Source organism: Lonchura striata, chromosome 3 (genome assembly GCF_046129695.1).
Source record: "Lonchura striata isolate bLonStr1 chromosome 3, bLonStr1.mat, whole genome shotgun sequence".
Lineage (NCBI taxonomy): Eukaryota > Metazoa > Chordata > Aves > Passeriformes > Estrildidae > Lonchura > Lonchura striata.
Window position 1 is genome coordinate 110,077,453 of NC_134605.1, and position 20,536 is coordinate 110,097,988.

General features: G+C 41.0%; 1 protein-coding gene across 1 annotated transcript in view; it reads right to left on the minus strand.

Moving 5' to 3' along the window:
- Nucleotides 1-20,536, minus strand: part of PKHD1 (PKHD1 ciliary IPT domain containing fibrocystin/polyductin) — a 232,400-nt gene that overhangs the window by 17,819 nt on the left and 194,045 nt on the right. Inside the window, exon 59 of the mRNA XM_077781772.1 lies at nucleotides 8,878-9,883. Within this exon, the coding sequence (XP_077637898.1) occupies nucleotides 8,878-9,883 (1,006 nt within the window). The remainder of the gene's footprint in view (nucleotides 1-8,877; nucleotides 9,884-20,536) is intronic.

Here is a 20,536-nt window from a genome sequence, read left to right on the forward strand (position 1 = left end):
TGAGGAAGTTGCAACTGCAATGAGGTCTCCCCTCAGTCTCCTCTTCTCCAGGCTGAGCAAACCGAGTGACCTCAGCCTCTCCTCCTATGACTTCCCCTCTAGGCCCTTCTTTCATTAGAACAATGAATCCGATGAAGGGTTTAGATGTGGGATCACCAGAAGCCTTTAGGAGAGGAACAGAGCACATGCATCAGATAGGAGAGAAACATCCTCCAGATTCATTAGTGACTTCCATTAATAGCTGTAGATCAGTGGAAATGCCCCTGTTTACAAAGCCAGTGGCGAGGAGCTAAGCCAGGCCTCCTCCATAACACAGTCCCCAAGTTTACTGTCAGAGAAATGTCTTTTATTAAATGCAAACAGCATCCCGCCGGAGGTCAGAGCTTTGCCGTGCTGCGTATCCCAAGGTAATACCACTTTAAGCTCCACATAAACTCTTAAACAGTTTCTATCCTAAAACCAGACCGTAGGTGGTACAGTTTTTTACGATATGTTATAATAGTGCAATAAATCTGTTAGCTTAAAATCGAATCTCCGTGGCCTTTTAGAGAAATCATCATTAAATGCAAGGCCCTGTTAATGATGCCATCCCAGTGAAATTGTTTAATCTGCTAGGGGGGTGGAAGGTCACCAAATGAATTTTTTATAATACATCAACTTGACACGCAATAGGGAAAACTGTAATAGATAAAAGCAAAGGAAAAGGGCACTGTCTTCTTCTGATAGGTCAATAGCAGCCAAGAGAGTCACTCATCCACTTTTCCTTCACTACCGTGCTCCTTTTCCATTTAATATGGACACCCAATTAATACCTCAGCACCATAGACAACCTCATTTTAGGTGAATTATAGCAATTTCTTCCCCCTTCTCCGAAATGAAAGTGATCACAATACATCATAGCATTGTGCGAATTAACGTTAATTGATTCGAGTTACCAAGCATTGATGGGCCACTTCTATAATCTGGTCCTTATTGGGAGCTGGAAGGGATGGAGGGAAGATTAGATTGCATCCCCCGTTGCTTTGACGACGGCGGTCACCTGATGGCTTGTTAGACAGTTGTACGCTTCTATTGCCGGCCCCAGTGGGGTCGTCAGTAAACTGGAGTGATGTCCAAACATCATTACACGCTGCTCCGATATTAAAGCAAAGGGATTAGCACCTTATTGCAGGCAACCTGGATTTGTCATTGTGCTGTCGTTATCCAATTTCCAGATGATAATGTGACTGTGGCCTGCGGGCACGAGGTCCTACAGCCAAACCAAGGTGCCTGCGTATGTATACATATATATATATTTTTTTTTTTTAATATATATATATACACACACACACACACTCTCATATACATATATACACATGCACTCTACCCCAAAAACAGCCAGCACCCCAAGCTATTTAACCTTTTGCTCACCAGATTCCTGCTAACAAAGCATGTGGAAGAATTTTTCCCCCTTTCCCATCAGCCGTGCAGTGGAGGACAAGAGCACAATACGACAGCAGAGTGGGCTGGCCTGGGAGCTGACACGGCCATCACTCTCTCGAATGTCACAGCAGACAAGCTCTGCTGGTAGAGGTGACACCACTGACATGTTAAATAAGGCGGAGTGGGGACAGGATTGGTCCCTTGGAGACGTGGCCAGCAGCTCCTTCTGCTGGTGCCTGTGTCGTGCAAATCATCGCTTATGTTGCGAGTCCCGTTAGTTATTAGCAGGGAAAATAAATCCATGTGTGACACAAGCAAGACAGGTTTTGTTTGACAGCACTGGGGTACCAGTACTGGGATCAGATACCTTTACAGTGCCGGAGACACATGACAGGGACACTGCAGGATCTCCGTATCTGAACAACGTTAACTTCTGAGGGAACACTGGAATAGGGAATAACTTCCCTTGAGCTGATCCACTTAATTTTTAACTGAGGTGTATTAATACAAACCCTTCAGTTTCAAAGACCAAGACTGGTGGGGGGATATGTGACAATTTATTCCTCCTTTTTCCCACAGATTCAAAGTCCTGTGCTCCTTTTCCCAAATCTCTCCTACCCTTTCCACCTTCCTCTTCCTCTGCTTTCTCCTGCTCTCCTTTCACCTTTCCCACCTCCTGCACTTTTGAGGAGCCAGCTGAGCTTTGGAAGGCCACTGTCAGAGCAAGCAAGCAGAGACACATGGGGGTAGGACTTCTAATTTACTGAATCTTTTAATTCACAGCTGTCACCTTTGAGTGGGAACGACAAATTCTTGGATACATTTACCATGTACACTCAATACTAACAGAAATTTAGTTTAAAATTTAAGGTTTAGAGGTGAAATGTATCTTGGTGATAGGCCATTAATCCCTACACTGTCAGAAGGGTTCCTGCCCAGGACAGCAATGGTGAAAAACCATTATTATATTTATCTACTGTTATTGGAGAGGCAATGTGAAGATCCATGGAAGATAGTTTGGAGATTTGCTTGTAAACTTGCAAGAGAAATGCTGGTTTCACACAAGGCTCATATACGAAGGGATGCTTTTGGTATTTTCCCCTTCAAAACCAATCTTATGGACAGACATCATATTTTGTGCTTGAATGGAACAGTCTGAATGAAAAACATTTCTGCTTAAGCTGCAATTCAATTACTCTATTTACCATGGACTCAAGTCAAAAGATGCCTCCTTAGTTTTCCTTCCTTGATTTAAATATGAAGGAAAGAAAAGCTAAAACAGTAGATCTATGGCCTAATCTCTACATAATTAATGACTTTTTGTAGGATCATCATTCCTGATATGACTGGGCCTTCCTTATATTGACAATTCAGTTTTGATGCCCAAATTCAATTCTACCAGAAGCAAAAAATTAGTAACAGACTAAAACTTCACTATTGTTCAGAGAGATAAATATTCTGTTGACACAAAATCCCTTCACATAAACTCTTTTTACATCCCTTGTCACCACCTTCACTGTGGGAGGATGCGTTTGAATTTCTAAGTTCCCAATGATCATCCACTTCTGGCCCATCCCACAACTCCTAAGCTTCCCACTAGGAAAAGAATTATGAATTGACAATAAAAATTTCATTCTGATTCCAAAAGTACAACTTTTGATAAGGCATTTTTATATGACATAACATATCTTGTTCAAGTTTCAACCCCACTTCATACACATGATATTTCTTATCCCATCACTCCCATAAAGAACACATTATAGAACCAGAATTTCCTCTGTCTGATGGAAAACCCTCTAGGTTTCTCATGTGGACTTTCCCACCATTTCACTAGACTGTAAAAGAGAAGTTGGCCACCTTAACTATCCCCAAACTATTAAATAAATAAATAAATAAAATTCATAATATAATTCTGGCCATGTGAGAAAAAAAATAAAGAAAATATTATTGAATGGAAATGGTAAATGTTCTCTTTCCAGTTCTATTGCAAGCCTCTTCCAGTTTATTATCTAAAGAGGAATCAACTTCTGTTTTTCTGTTTTAAATGCAAATTTACCTCTTGATGCCTTATATGCTTTTGTTCTTGTGCTGTCATTGTTCATTACTATCGAGAGATTTCTCACTGGTATTTACTCTTGCAACATATTTTCACAGATAGAATGATATCTTCCAGATTTGCTTTGCCAAGTTAAACAAACTCTTTACTAAATGGTTTTATTATTCTTTTCCTCACTTCTTAAAATAAACTGTTTCCATGATCATCTTATATGTCCTTCCTTTTACTTACTTGAACTGAATTTGTCCTTTTTTGTACATCAGCTGTGAGAGAGTGGCACATTCTACATAAGTATATACCCTCTACACTGAATCTAACCTGAATCTAATCCTGTGAATATCTAACCAAAACTTAAATAAGTTTAAATTAAAGGAGATTTTAAGCTTAGTTTAAGCTCCTGAGTATCATCACTTCCACACCTTCACTTGTGGACTGTAGCAGATAAAACTTTGAAATAACCTCAAGTGTTACAATACCTGCAGCTCTTGACATGGAGATTTTTAGCATCCTGCCTTTGCCTGCTCAGTGGAGGAAAAAGTTGTACACTTATGGAGGAAAAAAGTAGTCATATCTTTTTTCATAAAACCCTGTGCAATTCCACAGAGCAGTCTGCCTGAAAACTGCACAAAAGTTACCAAATCCAAAAACTTTGGTGTTAGGAGGAGTCAGAATTCATCTAGTTTGAACTCCAGCCCTGCTGCCTGCATATGTGCTGTGTGACACAGAGAATTAGCTGTAATATCTCATTTAGTGCTCTGCGTGGGAATTGCTGTTGGAATGAGCCATTCTTTGATAATTTGCTTGCCTTTTATTCCTTGCTGTGAGCCTCAAATTTCCTACACAAGCACCATTTTTCACATGCTACCTCAAACATAACTCTCAACAAAAAAATATTTCAGTTTGTATCCAGTTAAATGTTGATCAAGAAGGAGCAAAGCACCCTGCAGTAGAGTGGGGATAGGGACTAAAGGCTTCTGGACAACTGCCCAGAATTATATTCCTGATTTTGTATAAAGGCACCTGCACAAAGACACACAATACATTCATCATTGTCCTTCTTGTTCTTTCATATTTATATTGATACTAGGAAGATTTTGCAAAACAGGGATTTCTATCTGTAAATACATTTATTATACACAGGCATTTTACTGGAAGATAAACTATGTGATAGACATCTCTGACTCTCCAGCTGTGCAAGATAGCAGTCACAGTAATCACCTCTGTCTTCTTTTGACAAATTAATGATCCATGCTTGAAGTGAACCTAACAAAGGAGTTAAATTAAAATCATGTATAAAAGCACTTCAAATCATAACAGACAAACCATATTTTTTAAAGGCTTGGTAGTGTGCTTCTGACTGATACCTTACCACAACAGGGTTCCAATGCTTCCCTTCAGCCTGGGCTGCAAATGAACATCCAGTAAGTGCTGATTAAATATCTTTTTGCAGTTGTTGTTGTTGTGTTATAAAGCCATAAAATCATTAAGGTTGGGAAATGCCTCTAAGATTATTTAGTCCAGCCATTAACCCAGCACCACTGTGTTCACCTCCAAACCATGTCCCCAAATAATTCACCTCTTCAACACTTTCAGGGTGGTGACTCCACCCCTGCCCTGGGCAGCCTGTCCCAAGGCTTGACCACTCTTTCAGTGAAAGATTTTTTTTCCCAATATCCAACATAAACCTCCCCTGGTGCAACTTGAGGCTGTTTTCTCTTATCCTGTTGCTTGTTACTTGGGAGAAGAGACCAGCCCTCCCCTGGCTCTAGACTTGTTTCAGTGAGTCATTGAGAATGATAGTGATGCAGGAAAATTCACTGGTTTGAGATAGGCCTGGCAGGAGTGCAAGTTCTGTATATTTCTGGTGGCCCAACTGGGTTTTGCATAACTCAGCTGTGAAAATATTCCTCTCTTCCTTCCACAGAAAAATACACCAGAATACTTTGTCTGTACTCATAATCCCAGCCCCATTATCTGTGCCTGTGCCAGCATGTGCTGCTTAAATGGAGACAGATAGACAGTGGGGACAGTACATGTCCCAACAGGAAAACCCTGATTTCATTTCACAGGTTATCTGTGGCTTTATTGCATCGGAAATGTCAGCCATGAGTAATTCCAGAAAAGCTATGACTGATGGGGAGCAATAAATAACAGTGCAGAGGAGCCCGAGCAGCTGAGGGTGGGTGAGTTCTGAGCCAGTTCTGTGATCTGGTGATGTGTGCTCTCTTCAATAAAGATCCCACGTCTTCCCATAACTGGGACAGTGAATCCAAGGCTTTAGGCTAGCACTACTCTTGTGTCTGTAGTAAAACAGCCTCCATCCTAGGAACTCTCCTGATCCTTGCTGATTGGAATCTTTTCACAGAGTGTGCATGGACAGGAAGACAAAATGAGCTGGGACAGCAGTACCAGTGTGGAGATGTCATTTCTGCCTGAAAAAAGGCAGCCTCGAGGTTTCCTTGCTGGCACACAGAAGATGGTGCTTCCCTCCTTTAAATGGTCTCTTGGGATCATGTAAATCATGGAATGCTTTGAGCTGGAAGGGATCTTAAAGATCATCCAGTTCCACCTCCTTCCACTCACAGGCACGCCTTCCACTACCCCAGGTTGCTCCAAGCCCCATCCAGCCTGGCCTTGGGCACTTCCAGGGATCCAGGGGCGGCCACAGCTTCTCTGGGCACCCTGTGCCAGGGCCTCACCACCCACTGCAAAATTCCCACATCATTTTCCTGCTGTGCCATTTTGCAGTGTCCTTCAGTGTAACAGAAACAACCCTGCTCATAACAGTGATGTGCTGATCCAAAATACAGTAATATCTTCAGAACTGGCCCTGATTTAAGATCTGATCTTGCACTTAAGTATTCCTCATTGGGCTTAATGCAACACCGCAAAAAAACCCAACAAAATCCCAAAACCAAAAACACAAGAGCAAAACAAAACAAAACAAAACAAAACAAAACAAAACAAAACAAAACAAAACAAAAAAAACCCACCCAACCCAAAAAAACCAATAAAATCCTCCCCCCACAAAAAAACAAACAAACAAACAAGAAAACAACACCTACAGCTGAAACCAACAAACCAAAAACAAAACAACAAAGCAAAGATTCCTCTAGTCACAGACCATTGTCCTCCTCTTGTCTGCTTTTCCACCACAAACCACGCAGTGTCTACTAGAAAAGTTAAGCATGCGAACAGAGTTTGTATCACTGGCAGACATAAGGATGGTCCATGGGTCAGCAGTAGATAGGAGAGGATGTGGTATTAATTTCAGAGGGTATGTCTTAGACAAATCCAATTTCTTTTTTGCATAGATTGAATATATGGATTATACTTATACTTGGATAAGCCTCAGTAGTGCACAACATCAAAAAATAACATTATGCAATATCAAGAGAGTACACAATAAGATTGCCAAACATCAAATCCTATGTCCCCTATTAAAAACAGATGGGATATTGCCTTTTTCATATTACCCATATGCTTTTAATACAGTTTCAGGATCTGATGCTGAAGCACACTGCTCTCTGCTCCCATCCCAGCCCTGCTCTTCACAACCTCCTCTGCAGATAAGGGCTGACATCTGGGCTGTGCAAATAGTGGCTGTAAGAGGCTGAAAAAAAACAAGACAGGGACATAGAAAGGAGGGAGAGACAGGGTTGTTTGTTGCCATGGAGGGGAGGGAAAAAAAGACCTTCAAAAAGTGAGTCTTGGTATTGAATATCAATAAAATTTAGTAGGTGCAAAACTGACCAAGAACTCTGTAACTGGCAGAGCTCAAAAGGGAGCTCCAGTGGGAAATTATTGTAAAGCAAAGAAGTATGCTGTGTTGTTCTGTCAAAATGAGATGCAGGTCTGTTGCTGTATCTGTATGGAGATACAAATATAAAGCCACTACTGATAAAATGCATGGAAGTTTTTGTGGGTTGACCAACAGAAAAGTTAAACACAGGGCCCAGCTCATGTGGGGTGCAGGATCTGAGCAAACAGAGGGCACTGGGTTCTGGAAACTCAGAAGTGAAAAGGAATTAAAGAATATAGTGAGCAAACAGAAGACCGTGAGCTCTCCTGTTTCTGTGGGAGAATGGGCTAATGGAATAATTGAATTGTGCCAGTAGAAAATGGAATTTAATGCCACTTTTTGCATTTGGCACCAATTCCATACAACCACAGAATACCAGGTTGTGAGGGACCTCAATGATCCTGTGGTCAAACCTTTTGTGAAAAAAATCATGGTTTAGTCAAGGTGGCCCAGCAACCTGTCCAGATGAATCTTAAAAATGTCCAAAGATGGGGAATCCACCAAGAAGGAACTTTAACTTTCAGTCATGCCCACTTCCAAACAGATTCAGAAAACAGAGAAAGAAAGAAAGAAACACTCACCAGAACTCAAACCCTTTGATTTTTTTTCCAAAACAGACAGTAGGGTGATTTGATTACTTTGAAGGTATCTGGAGGAGGAGGAGGAGGAAGAGTCAATGCCCAGAAAGCTACTGATGTAAAAGTGAAGGAAAGAAACCGGATCCTCTCATGGGAATCTGGAGGTAGAGGGTGACAAGAGGAAATGGGCAAGTATTTGTGACAGAAAGAACAGGAATTGGATCCAACATCTAGGCACATGTTCAGGTAGTATTGGATGTGTCCAGCTCCTGTATCATCAAGACCAGATGGATTTATAGAATTTTTGGTAAAAAGAAAAGTCAACACTAAGGCATCAAGGTGAAGAGCAGTGGCTTGTATCCTGCATGATATTGAAGAAAAAGATTAAACAGATGTTTGTGGCCTTAAATTTTAAAAGTGTATTAATAAATGTTTAGATCTTCAAGATATTTAAGGCAACAATCCATCTTCAATAAAGCATCCCTGCTGCCACATCAATTCATAAACTTTGGTAGATTTAATTGTTTAGAATTTAAGAACTATGATAGCCTGAACTAACCCAATTCTCTGAAGTTTCAAAGCAGACTTCCAGGAACTCTGTTCCTTATTTAAGGCACCACTGACACCTCTGCATTCCAGAGACTCATGAGCACAAACAGAAAAGCATGGTAATTGATACTTGGGAATCCAGCTACTACTTGGGCAAAGCTCTGACATAATAGAACCATGGAATGGTCTGGGTTGGAAGGGACCTTACAGGTGATCGCGTTCCACCCCCTGCCATGGGCAGGGACACCTTTCACAAGACCAGGTTGCTCCAAGCCTTGTCCAACTCAACTTTGGACACTTCCAGGGATGGGGCAGCCACAGCTTCTCTGGGCAAATCATGGAAACTTTATAACCTATTTCAGCATGGTTAGTATATTTCAGTCAGTGGAGAACTTAATAAGTACATCAAGGGCATAAAGTGCCTCACTGCACTTAAATCAGTATCTGGTGATGGTACATCTGCTACTTACCTACTGTTACCTTCTCCTGGGGACAGCAAAGCAGACTGAGTCACCATTAAGGTGTCAACTGGCAAGCCAAGGCCACTCTGCAGGTCTCCAGTCTGATGAGTGTTGATAATTGTTCTGGCCAAACTCTTTAGGTTGTCACTTGTCAACTCATTTCTTGGATGACCTGGCAGATCACCAAGCTCAATGATCAGCACTCTTGATGGACCAGCCCCATCAGGTGGATGCAGAGCCTGGGTGCTCCCTGGTTGTGTCCCCTCTTCCTGTGGGCTGTATCTGCTCTGAAAGGCTGTGCAAAATGCCATGCTAGGGCAGTGATATTTCTTTTTGCTGGCATTCGCTGAGATTGCCTGCAAAGTGCTTTCACTTCCCAGCACATTATAGACCACTCTAACTTGGTCATGACCAATCTTCAAGAAATTAGCCAATCGAAGTATTATGTTTGCCTCACCCACTTCCCCAGCAGCCTCAGTTACAGTGAAAGCCACTAGAAGGGAAAGGCCAGCAACTATTTCCACAGGTTCCTTCTCATGGAGGAGAACATAGAGAAGGTTGTCCTCAAAGCTGAAGTAATTGGCTCCTGCCCCTGCATCAAGTGAAAAAGAAGATGGGGTTGGAGAGACATAATCCCCTTGGATGAAAACACGAAGGCTGAGTGGTTCAGTGAAGAATATGGCAAGGGGCAGCCTGGTTGTGTTTTGACCACTGAGAAGGTAGAGTCTGAAAGCCAGAGGTGCCAGGTCTGGGAAGCAAACCGTGGTGAGTTTGGTGGAGGGCAGAATAGAGAAGAAAGTAGAACGATGCTCTGCAGGGTAACACAAGGAATGTGAGGTCTCATCTGTGAAGGTGTCCATAAAGCTGCCAGTCATTGTAACCACTGGGAACAGTCTCTGGCTGTCCACACTGGAATCCAAGTTTTCTAAGATGACAAGTGCATGATCTGTCTGTTTGCAGAAGTAGCCTTGTATGGAGGGCTTGAAGAGGCACTTACTGTCATCTCTGTAAATTCCTGGAAGAGAATAAAGGGAGATGGGGAAAAAAATTAATTGTTTCAGACATCATCTCAAAAAAATTTTAATAGCTCCTTGGTTTCCCATTCCAAATTTAAAGTCACTTTGTCAGTGTTAAAATTTTACATAGTTTTAAGGGAAACCTGGACTCTGTGGCATATTAAATAGGTAGAAACTGCATCTACCTCTAGATGTCCTGGAGTTGAAGATTGTTGAGGACTGAAAACAAATGACAGAGAAGCATCACATATATCTACCTTGTTCTTTCTATATGTCAAACTATAGTATCCATTGAAAGAGAATGCATGCAAGACAGATTTGTCTGACCCAGAACTTTGTCCTTGTGCCTTCTACATTTTCCCTGGTCCCAAGCCTGTAGCAGGGCGATGAATGAGGGCATGACTGCAAGTCTTTACAAAGATAATTTAACCCTACAAAATGCTGTCTTATTCCACTCACAGAGACTGCACTTCAAACAGAAAGATTAGAAAGGACCAGAACATCATTAATCTACTCTGGTGTTGAACCACCTCATCAAGTGAGAAGCTGGAAGAAACAATCAGATTCAGATACCTACAAACATAGGACAATCTGACATGTGTTCCAAACGTCCAAACTCCCACTGCAGTCAGCTGAGATCTGGAATTTCAACTATTTACTCACAGGCAGTTGTCTAGATTTCTTTGGGATGTCTTGAGGTACCTGAGACATGTGATACAAGGTCTGTAGAAGACATATATCCTGCAAGGACACCCCACAGAACCAAAAATTACACTAAACACACATTTATGTAACTGAAATGCACCCAATTCCCCAGCCATCTATACAAAGCAGTTTAAAACCAATGAAATTCACTCTAAAGTACTTCTGTTTAGTCATGTGGATTACATTTTACAATCCTATAATTTTGTTTACCAGAGGTGGGACCCTGTGACTTAAACACAAATGCAAAGTGTCACCTGGACTTCTTTTGGTAGCTGCAACATCTGTAGATGTAACACACAATGAATGGGAGTGCAAAAGCCACTTTAGATAACACTTTGTTCTTTCATTGAATGTAACAGAGGTGAAGATCCTTACACATATCTCAAGATTTCCCACTAAATCCCCTCCCTAATGCCTCTGCAAACAAGTCAAGAGGATCCTTCTACAGAAGGCTCTAGAGAGAAGAGATGTAATCCACACAGTCTTCTGAGTTAGAATCAGAGACCCACAGAAAGGTTGGGGTTGTAAGGTTGAACCTTAAATATCATCAAATTCCAACCCTCCTACAAAGGACCACCTTCCACTAGACCAGGTTGCTCAGGCCCCCATCCTACCTGCCCCTGAACACTTCCAGGGATGGGGAATCCACAGCTTCTCTGGGCAACCAACACCTCAACACCCTCACAGTAAAGAATTTCTTTGCAATATCAAATTTAACCCTACCCCTGTTAGTTTGATGCCATTCCCCCTTGTGCTGCCACTCCATACCTTTGTCAAAAGTCCTGAAAGTTGCTATAAGTTTGCAGTGTTCTCCATCTGACTAAATACAGGTTTCTGCTTTAAGATGAGAGATATTGTGCCTCAGGCTGTAACAATGAGATCACCACTGATTATAAAGAGAGAATAAAAGTAAATGAGTTCGGATACAGGCACCAAAAATATAAACATTTCTGCCTGGAGCATCTTAGAAAAAGACGTGTGTTTCTGTTTTTCCTTCCTCTTCAAAATAAAATCAAAGGAGGAATTTGCTGCTGTAGTCAGAATTCTCCTCCCCTCACCTAGCCTGCTCCTTCCCTAGTCAGCTGTGCTCACAAACGTGTTGGGCAAAGCATGGCCAATGTCCAAACTAACTCTGTGCTCCTCATTCAGCACTTGGGGACATGTATTCAGTTCACATAAAAAATAAGGGACAGCAACCTCCTTGAGAGTCACAAACTTCTGGATGGATAAGAAGACATTAGGACAAAAGGACATCGCTTATCAAGGACACATTATGTGAAAATTTCTGTTAGATAAAAGTAGCATATTCCTAAAAAAGAAATGAACTATGAGAAATGTTGGATGGGGCTCTGGTCAACGTGGTGCAGGGGAAGTTGTCCCTGATGGGAGGAGTTCTGGAACTGGATCATCTTTGAGGTGGCTTCCTACCCAAGCCATTCTGTGATTCCATTAAATAATTCTGGGCTCTGCCTTTAGTTGCATCTCAAAGCCTGCATCCTGTGGGTTCTCACCTACTATGTATTTCCAGGGGAATCATCATGTGCAGCCCATGGTCTGTGAACATTCCCCAAAATGAGCTGTCCCTCTGCATGTCCCAGAGGGAAGCAATGGAATTACATAAATGTTGAGCTCTGCTCAGGGAGGATGTCCAAGTGAGATGGGATCTGTACAAACCCCCCTATTTTTAGATACCAGCTTACAGATTTGCTTCCCTTTTCATGCTTTTCCCTAGCTTTTTTTTTTATTTTTTTTTCTTCTTTTTTTTTTTTTTTCTGTAGTATTTTGCTGTCAGTTTGTGCTGGAGGCAAAAAGAGAGTGAGGGGCACCTCTGTTCAGAAGAGAAGTGGAAATGCTGTGCTCAGAGACATTGGAATTGTCCTGGAGTGCTGGGAGGACGCGCTGTGCCTGCCACAAAGGCTGACACATCTCATCCACGGTTCTCCTGGAAACACCCCATCTCCCCCTGGTGACATTTCTCGTGTCTACAAATGGGATTTGATGATATTTCATGTTTTCTCAGAACTTTCCTTAGCCCTGCCTGCCTTGCAAAGGGGGCTGGCTCGGTTTCCTGCACACACTCACACCCATGCACGCACACGCATCGTTGCTTGTCTTCTTCCAAATGGCCTTATCTGCCAGTCACAATTTCTGCAGCCTGCAATTTCGATCACTTTTAAATGAAACCCATGCTGGCCTTAGTAATCATAATGTCATTTACAATTTACCACAAAACACGTTTATTCGGTTAGTAGCACATTGGAGAAAGAGAACTCCATATGAACTCACCACCAAAGCCCTAATCTGATTATTTCCTCATGAAAATCCAAGCAGGGGTGCTTGTAAGAGGGGTCTGAGAGGAGAAGAAAAAAGTGAGTCCTGGCCACAGCTGACTCTGATAATCAATGCGAACAGATAAGTGACGCCGCGTGTCACGGCCAGCAGCTAATCTGCCCCAGGGCTTTCCTCTAAAAAAGGCCAGAGTGGACAGGACTTAATAAATACTGAGTGACCACTGAATATTGAGCTGACATGTGCTATTTACATTGGTGATGAACAATAGCAGTGATAAATTCCAGAAGCATCCCCCTGCCATGGGTGAAATTGGATTACACAGGTTCTATTTGTATGTGTTTGCACACAACACACGTGTGAGAGAGGGAGAAAAAAATGGGGGGAAAAGAGCCAACCATAGTCCTTAGAAATGTGTGGGAAAGGTGGAGAAGATATTCACATATTATTGAACTTCATGCTGGGATCTTGTGCAGAGGAAGGGGACACATATGCTTTGGGCTCAAGAATTCACCTGTTTGTCCTGCTCCACACAAGAAGAGAGAGAAACGATACATGGAATGTGTGTGTGCTCACCCTCTGTAGATAATTCCTCCACCTTAGCAAGTAGATTTTGCTTTCTGCATGTTCCACCCATCATCAAGGAAAATTTATTATTTATTTATATATATAAACACACTAGCACATACATCTAGATGAGATTTTAGCACTCAGGTTGCTTCTAGGGCTCCTGACAAATATTAACTTTGTGTCAATATTTGTCCTTCCTGTCGTGAAATGAGGATTTTCCACCTCATTTCACATTTGAAAAGAATAATGCGCCGAGGGGGCCCTCTTTGCTTAGGAAAAAAGCCTCCACTACTACCACCATCACCACATCATATCCTTTATTTAGAAAAATGGAGAGAGGTGGAAGGAGAGAAAAGCATTTTTTAAAATAGATGTTCTGACTTAAAGGCACATAGAGTCCTTTACAAGTCTCCTGCCTTTTCCCTTGCTCCCCAATGCCAGATAAATAAAATAAAATAAATTCTACATTTAAAATTGAATGAAATACATCAACATTAATGATTTTCCCCTTCAGGTTAACACTACCATTTGCTTCAATAATTTTTACCCATTTCGTGATAGATTCCACAATTCATGGTACAAAGAAAAATAGAGTCGCTTTCTGACAAAAACAAAAGGCAATGTCAGTTTTTTATCAAAATAAAATAAATCTTCCACAATTTTCTTTCCATCTGACTGCATTTGCCCGTCAGTTATTTCTAATTTAACTACAATTATAGCTACAAAAATATAAAAAAAGCAAGGAAGAGAGGAAGGGGGAGGGGAGAGATAAATGGGACACTGTTTAGAAATTGCAATTCATTGGCCTTGGGCTGGCCAGAACATATCTTTGCTGAGAGGGAAATATTCATCAGCATTAACTGTTCCTTTTGACCTGCTGACATTCAAATGGGAAATAAAGCAGGGGAAAAAAAGAGCCCAGGAATAGCACTTTGGAAATCTAGAAAAGGTAAATTATTCTGAGTTCAGTTGCAGATGAAGGCATTAGAGGTACTAATTAGTGTACAAATGTGCTGGTTTCGGTTCAGGCAGAGTTAACTTTCTTTGCAGTAGCTATTTTGGATTGTGTTTTGGATTTGTGCTGAAACTGGTGTTAACAGCACAGAGATGCTTTCATTATTGCTGAGAGGAGCTTGCACAGAGTCGAGGCCTTTTCTGCTCCTCACGCCACCAGTGAATTGTCTGGGGGTGCACAAGGATTTGGGAGGGGACACAGCCAGGACAGCTGACCCCAGGTGACCCACAGGATATCCCAGACCATGTGGGTTCATGATGAGCATATAAAGCTCGAGTAAGAAGAAGGAAGGGGAAGATGACATTTGGAGTGAGGGCATTTGTCTTCCCAAGTCACTGTTACCTGTGGTGGAGTCCCACTGGAGCAGCTGAACGCTCCCTGCCCATGGGAAGTGGTGAATGAATTGTTTGTTTTGTTTTGCCTGCTTATACAACTTTTATTTCCCCTGTTTAAAGGTCTTTATCTCAACCCCAAGCTTTCTCCCTTTTACCCTTCCAGTTCTGTCTCCCATCGCACCAGGGCTGAGTGACTGAGGGGCTCTGTGAGGTTGAGCTGCCAGCTGGGGTTAAACCATGGGAACACACACACACACATAAATATGTACTCATAGCAGGGACCATGTAAATAAAAATAGAGTGACTGCTTTAGGCAGTTAATTCTTTCTTTTAAAGAAAATTATTTTGGAAGGAAATGAGTCTCATAACATCACTCTTTGTGGGGGTTTATACTCTCCTGTTTATTGTTCTTCTATAAAAAACTTTGACATCCCCCCCCAGCCAATCTTAGTCACATTTGTGGACTCAAAAATACTGTTCCTTCAAGGTTTATAAAAATAGGTGCCCAAGTAGAGAAAAGACAGTTATTGCTGCTTCCTTTGAATGAACCTCAGTAGTAAAACTCTCTTCTTACACATCCTGAGATCTTCATTCACCCTTCCCGTTTACATGCAAATCCAAAGAAAAACAGGTGTAGTACATGAAATATTTTCTCTTGGATTCATTCTGTGCATGTTTTGATATGGCCACACACATTGAAACTACTTATTCTCTGTAAAATCAAGTGTTATTTCCCTCTTTCATACAGTTATATATTTTTATGTTTGCATCAACACTTCAGAGCTCCCCATGCCTGAAAGGGAAGGCACACATTATAGAATACAATATATCTGTCCCAGTCATGAACAAAAAATTACAGTTTTCCAGTTCCCAGAAACTATAATAATAACTCATTCTTGACCTCAAAGCATCAGTGCACAAGTAAAGTTTTAAAAAGAGAGACCAGCAACTCTCTGAGGTCAGAATGCTCTCCAACAGGGATCAAAAAGAGTATGGGAACAAAGCAATTGTATAGCAATGTTCACCCAAAATACTCCTCAAGCTCTCAGTGATTTACAGGTCAGGAACCCCTTGAGTCAGAGAGGGTTGGTCATTGTTGGTCTTTGTATTTGAGAGAAAACACCAATCTTGTCTCACAAACCCACAGAAAGCTGGGGAGGAGAATAATAACCCACCCAGGAGAAAATATCTTGATTCCTCTCAAAGAAGGTGTGTGAGTAAATCTGGAAGGGCCCTTTAGTGAGGTTGCCCACACCAGGTTGGATAAAGGAATTTTCCTTATAATTCCACAAATCTTCTGGATTACAAGGTACCACACTTGGAATACTTGTGTTCAGAAGAATCAGCAGGAACTGAGCTGCTAGAGCATTTTATTCATCAAAACTTATAAAATAACCAGTTCCAAGTCAGGTTCTAGTCCCTGAGGCCAGCTGGCATAGGACTTCCATAGTATTAAAGCCACGGACCCTCCAGAAGACAGTGATCACCTCCAAACTTCATTTTTGAACTGGCTCCTGACTCGTAATAATTTTTGGAAAGCACACAGGAGATATTTTGGGCACTTCTGTGTTGGCTGGGACAAAAGTGGGTTTGGAGCTGTACTCTTCATGTAATAGGAAGCTCCAGTGTCCATACTCCAGTGCTGCTGGACTGGGTAGAGACCCATTCCTGCTACTGTCAGACCTGGCCCAGAGCATCTTGTCCACAATTTTACTAAACTTACTCATCAGAAAGACAGAATTGGGAAGGATTTTTTGTCTGCATTATGATTAATGATTTGGGAACTTTGGTCATTTTAGTGATTCTGACAAAAAAAGCTTATAAGAATGCTTATTTCAAGAATAAATCCAATGCAGTGACAAAAGCATTACCAGATATTTTATTGTGTGTGGAGACAAAAACAACCCGGACTGGAGCTTTTAGATGATCTGATGAAGCAGGTAAGGCAAACAAACATTCTTCAAACCTCTTGAAGTCACTAACCACCATCCAAAAAGCCAACTTTGAGTAAGATGGGTCCTGTCTCCCAGGAAAGACAAATAAAAATGCAAAGAGAAACATCTTTTCATCCCTATTATTTCACCTTTGAAATAATTATTTAATTGTTCCACAAGTATCAGTTCTTTTTTTGTGCCGCTACCAAAGCTTTTACCATCTTTTTCCCCTTGAAGATAATCCTGATTTCCTTTAAGTGTTTTTAAGAGGATTCTTCTCTTCTCCTGACCAGAAACCTCACTGACTGAAGCTTTAGTTGCACCAATACCTGTGTCTCAACATAAAGGTGAGGGGCAGAAAACAGCAGAGCTTTTGCTGACACAATTCCAGGCACCATCTCTCTGGTCTAGGAATGATAAAATTTCCACCACCACCACCACCACCTGAAATCAGAACAGCAATTTTATCAGATGCCAGACCTAAAAATGAATGTGGCTGTGCCACGCACTGCTCTGAGCTGTGGATATAATGAGTTTTGAATGGGAAGTCCCGGACACAATAAATCTGTGCCATATGTGACCATTTCCTGTGTCAGTTCCTTTCTCATAACCAGTGGAGGCTTCGCCCTCCCCCTCACTTTCCCTTTCATGACCCCACACCAGGGCTCTGAAATCTTTCAGGGTTGCTTTTGGGCCCCGGGCCTTTCCACAGCAGTTGCATAAATAAATGAGTTTGACAGCAAACATCATAATGGTTACGGTAATTTGTGCTCCACACAAGTGCTCGTGCTACTCGCAGGAGAAACGGGGGAGGAAAGAGCTTGTTTTGTTACCACAAACAAAAGTATGTTCTCTGACAAGTGGTGAAAGAATTAGTCAAATAAACTTGAACTCTATTCAGACCATCACTGTTATGGATGGGGAGGTTCTCAGCTTCCCTTTCCCTTCCTGGCCAGCAGTCACTGCAAAGACAAATCATCCTTTTCTTGTGCAAAAATAAAGTTTGGGTGTAAAATGAACTACCTCAAAATAAAATTTTAAGAGAACTCCACTTTACTGCTATTATTATTATCATTACTTCCCAATGAGAACAGTTCTTTGGTCCTGGGAAAGGATTCACAAAGAGACTGAGTGATTTTCCATTAGAAGCAGGCTAGAAGGAAAATGCCAAATACCTACAGTTTTTGGGAATGTTTGGGTTAGAAATAAGCTTTAAAATTACAATAATTTCTGTAAGAAATGGGTTGAGAGGGCAGAACAGAAGCTTTCATTTGTTCTATTTTCTCCTTTTTTCACTGACAAATAACACATTTTGATTAAATACCAAACTTTTACTAAGTTTTTAACTTTCCCTGAGAAATTATAATATTTTTGGTCTGTGTACATTTTTTTCCTGTATTATTAAAACCCATTTTTTCCCCAGTAATGCCATTTAAAAAAACGTATTTCATGTATCCCAATTTCAGCCCAGAAAGACTGCAGACATTTCAGTCAGTATAGTAAAAGGCATAATTAATTTATAGAAGTTTTATAACAACTTTTAGGAAGGAAGGTTGATTTTCCATGTTCAAAACATACAGAACAAAATAAAAGTATTAGTATTTTAACCAGGGAGGCTTAGGTTGGAAATTAGAAGATCATATTTTGAAGATAAAAAAAAAGTAAATAGCAAGAGCTTGAAACCAACTGATTAGGAACTTGAGAGAGCTAATACAAGTGAGGGATTTTTTTAGCAGGTTATATTAATTTCTTTTGGGAACATTGTAATTACAGATATCACTTTGGAGTGCTTTTATTTCTCTTTCTTTCTTTTCTTTCTTTCCTTCTTTCTCTTTCTTTCATTCTTTTTTTCTTTTCTTTCTTTCTTTCTTTCTTTCTTTCTTTCTTTCTTTCTTTCTTTCTTTCTTTCTTTCTTTCTTTTCTTTCTTTCTTTCTTTCTTTTCATTCTGTCTTTCCCCATCTAAGTGATAAAAAAATGTTAAAATCTTACTTGCACCTGCCTTGGCTGGAGGTTCAGTCCAAGAGCCTGTGCTCATAACAGAAAGGTTCACAAGCACAAGAGTCCCTGTGACATTATTAGGGTGATTTTCAGCAATATTAGTCCTGTATGGGCTGTGGACTTGAATCTTAAAGCAGAAGGATTTCATTATGGGTACAGACAGCTATATTATGCCATGACATATTTATGACAATGAACAGTAATGGGAAGCAAGTATTTTAAGCCTTGGGAGTCGAAATTAATCTGAGAGCACGGTGCAGAATCTGAACACCTATGAAAACATATTGCAGAGCTAAAATTTGAGACACAAAGGCTACAGTCATTATCTGAGCACATAGAAGGGATTCATCACATTAATTCTAGCTGCCTAAATGTTAAGCATCTAGTCTAAGCTAATTGTCTGGTCTAAGATGTTCATCCAGATAATAATCATTAGAAAAGGGGAGAGGAGGGAATTTTAGAGGGTCATTCATTCCTGCTTTTCTTTGGATGGATTGTATCACTTCTGGAGGTATCTTTCTCTGCTATGTGTGGAATCTAGACACATATTTTGGACTGGAGGCCTGTCTTTAGAATCAGAGAATCACCAAATCATTAAGTTTGGAAAAGATCTCCAAGATCATCAAGTCCAACCTTTGGCCAATCACCACCTTGCCATTAAACCATAGCACTAAGTGCCAGTGCCATTGGGTAAAATGAGCCCAAGCACTAATGATGTTGTTAATGAGGCTTGTGGAACAGCCAGGCCAATCCATGTTCATATTTTGAAATAATAGGGAAATGACAGCTCTGTACACACTTCTAAGGACCCATCTTCTCCAGTTTTGAATGAGAGGAAAGAGAGAAAGGAGGGAGATGAAGTCACTAGCATCAACCTAAAAATTAGAAAGAAACTCCCCTATCCCTGACAGAGACATAAACAAGCTACAAACACATTTTTGAGGAAGACCCTGAAAAATATAAAACTCTGAATTTGTCTTTTGTAGCTCTGGTGACCAAGCCATGGTGTCCAGCTACTCCCACATGTGCAAGGTGCAGTCACCCTGAAAACCAAGTCTCTGTCTGCTCCTGAACAGTGCAACTCACAAAGGAAACAGAGGGGGCCCTCAGAAAATTCCTTGGAATGCCCAAAATTAGAGAACTTATCCAATAAGAGTTGAGCAAACAGAACAAGACCCTAAAAAATTATTTCTAACCTCTGGAACCAACATGGATGCAGGAACAGAATCACATCACTTCCAAAAAATCAAAGACTTCTGAGGGCTTTACCACAAATCATACCATAACTACATTTTCGGCTTTTAGATTTCATGGGACAAAATTCCCAGGTTAGAGTATTTCCAGAGGAGCTGCCAGGGTTAAAAATTACTTGGAGAAGATCTGTGATCTAATGACACATTCATTCAGAACTTCAGATGCTTTCAGGATGGTTTGAAGACGTTTTGAGGGTTGATTTTGGAAATAGTTTTTATACTCATGTGTGGCTCTTTTAGGTAGTCCAGGTTCTGTTCCTTGTCCCATCCCAAGCCTTCTGGACAGCTCCAACAGAAAAGGAGTACATTTGGAGGTGGAACATCTCCTGTACATTACCAGACAGTGTTCTTCATGTTCATATAAAGGTGAATGCACAGAGTCACACTGACCCTGGTTGTGTGGTGTGATGCCCATGTAGAAAAATAATCAGTGTATTGGTGGAGCACTGAAATCACCCACTAGTCCCAATTTCCCTACTCTAAATAGTAAGGATCTCTTCCTTTATATTTGATTCCAGACTTACTAGCAAGCTGTTTGAAATTTCAGACAGC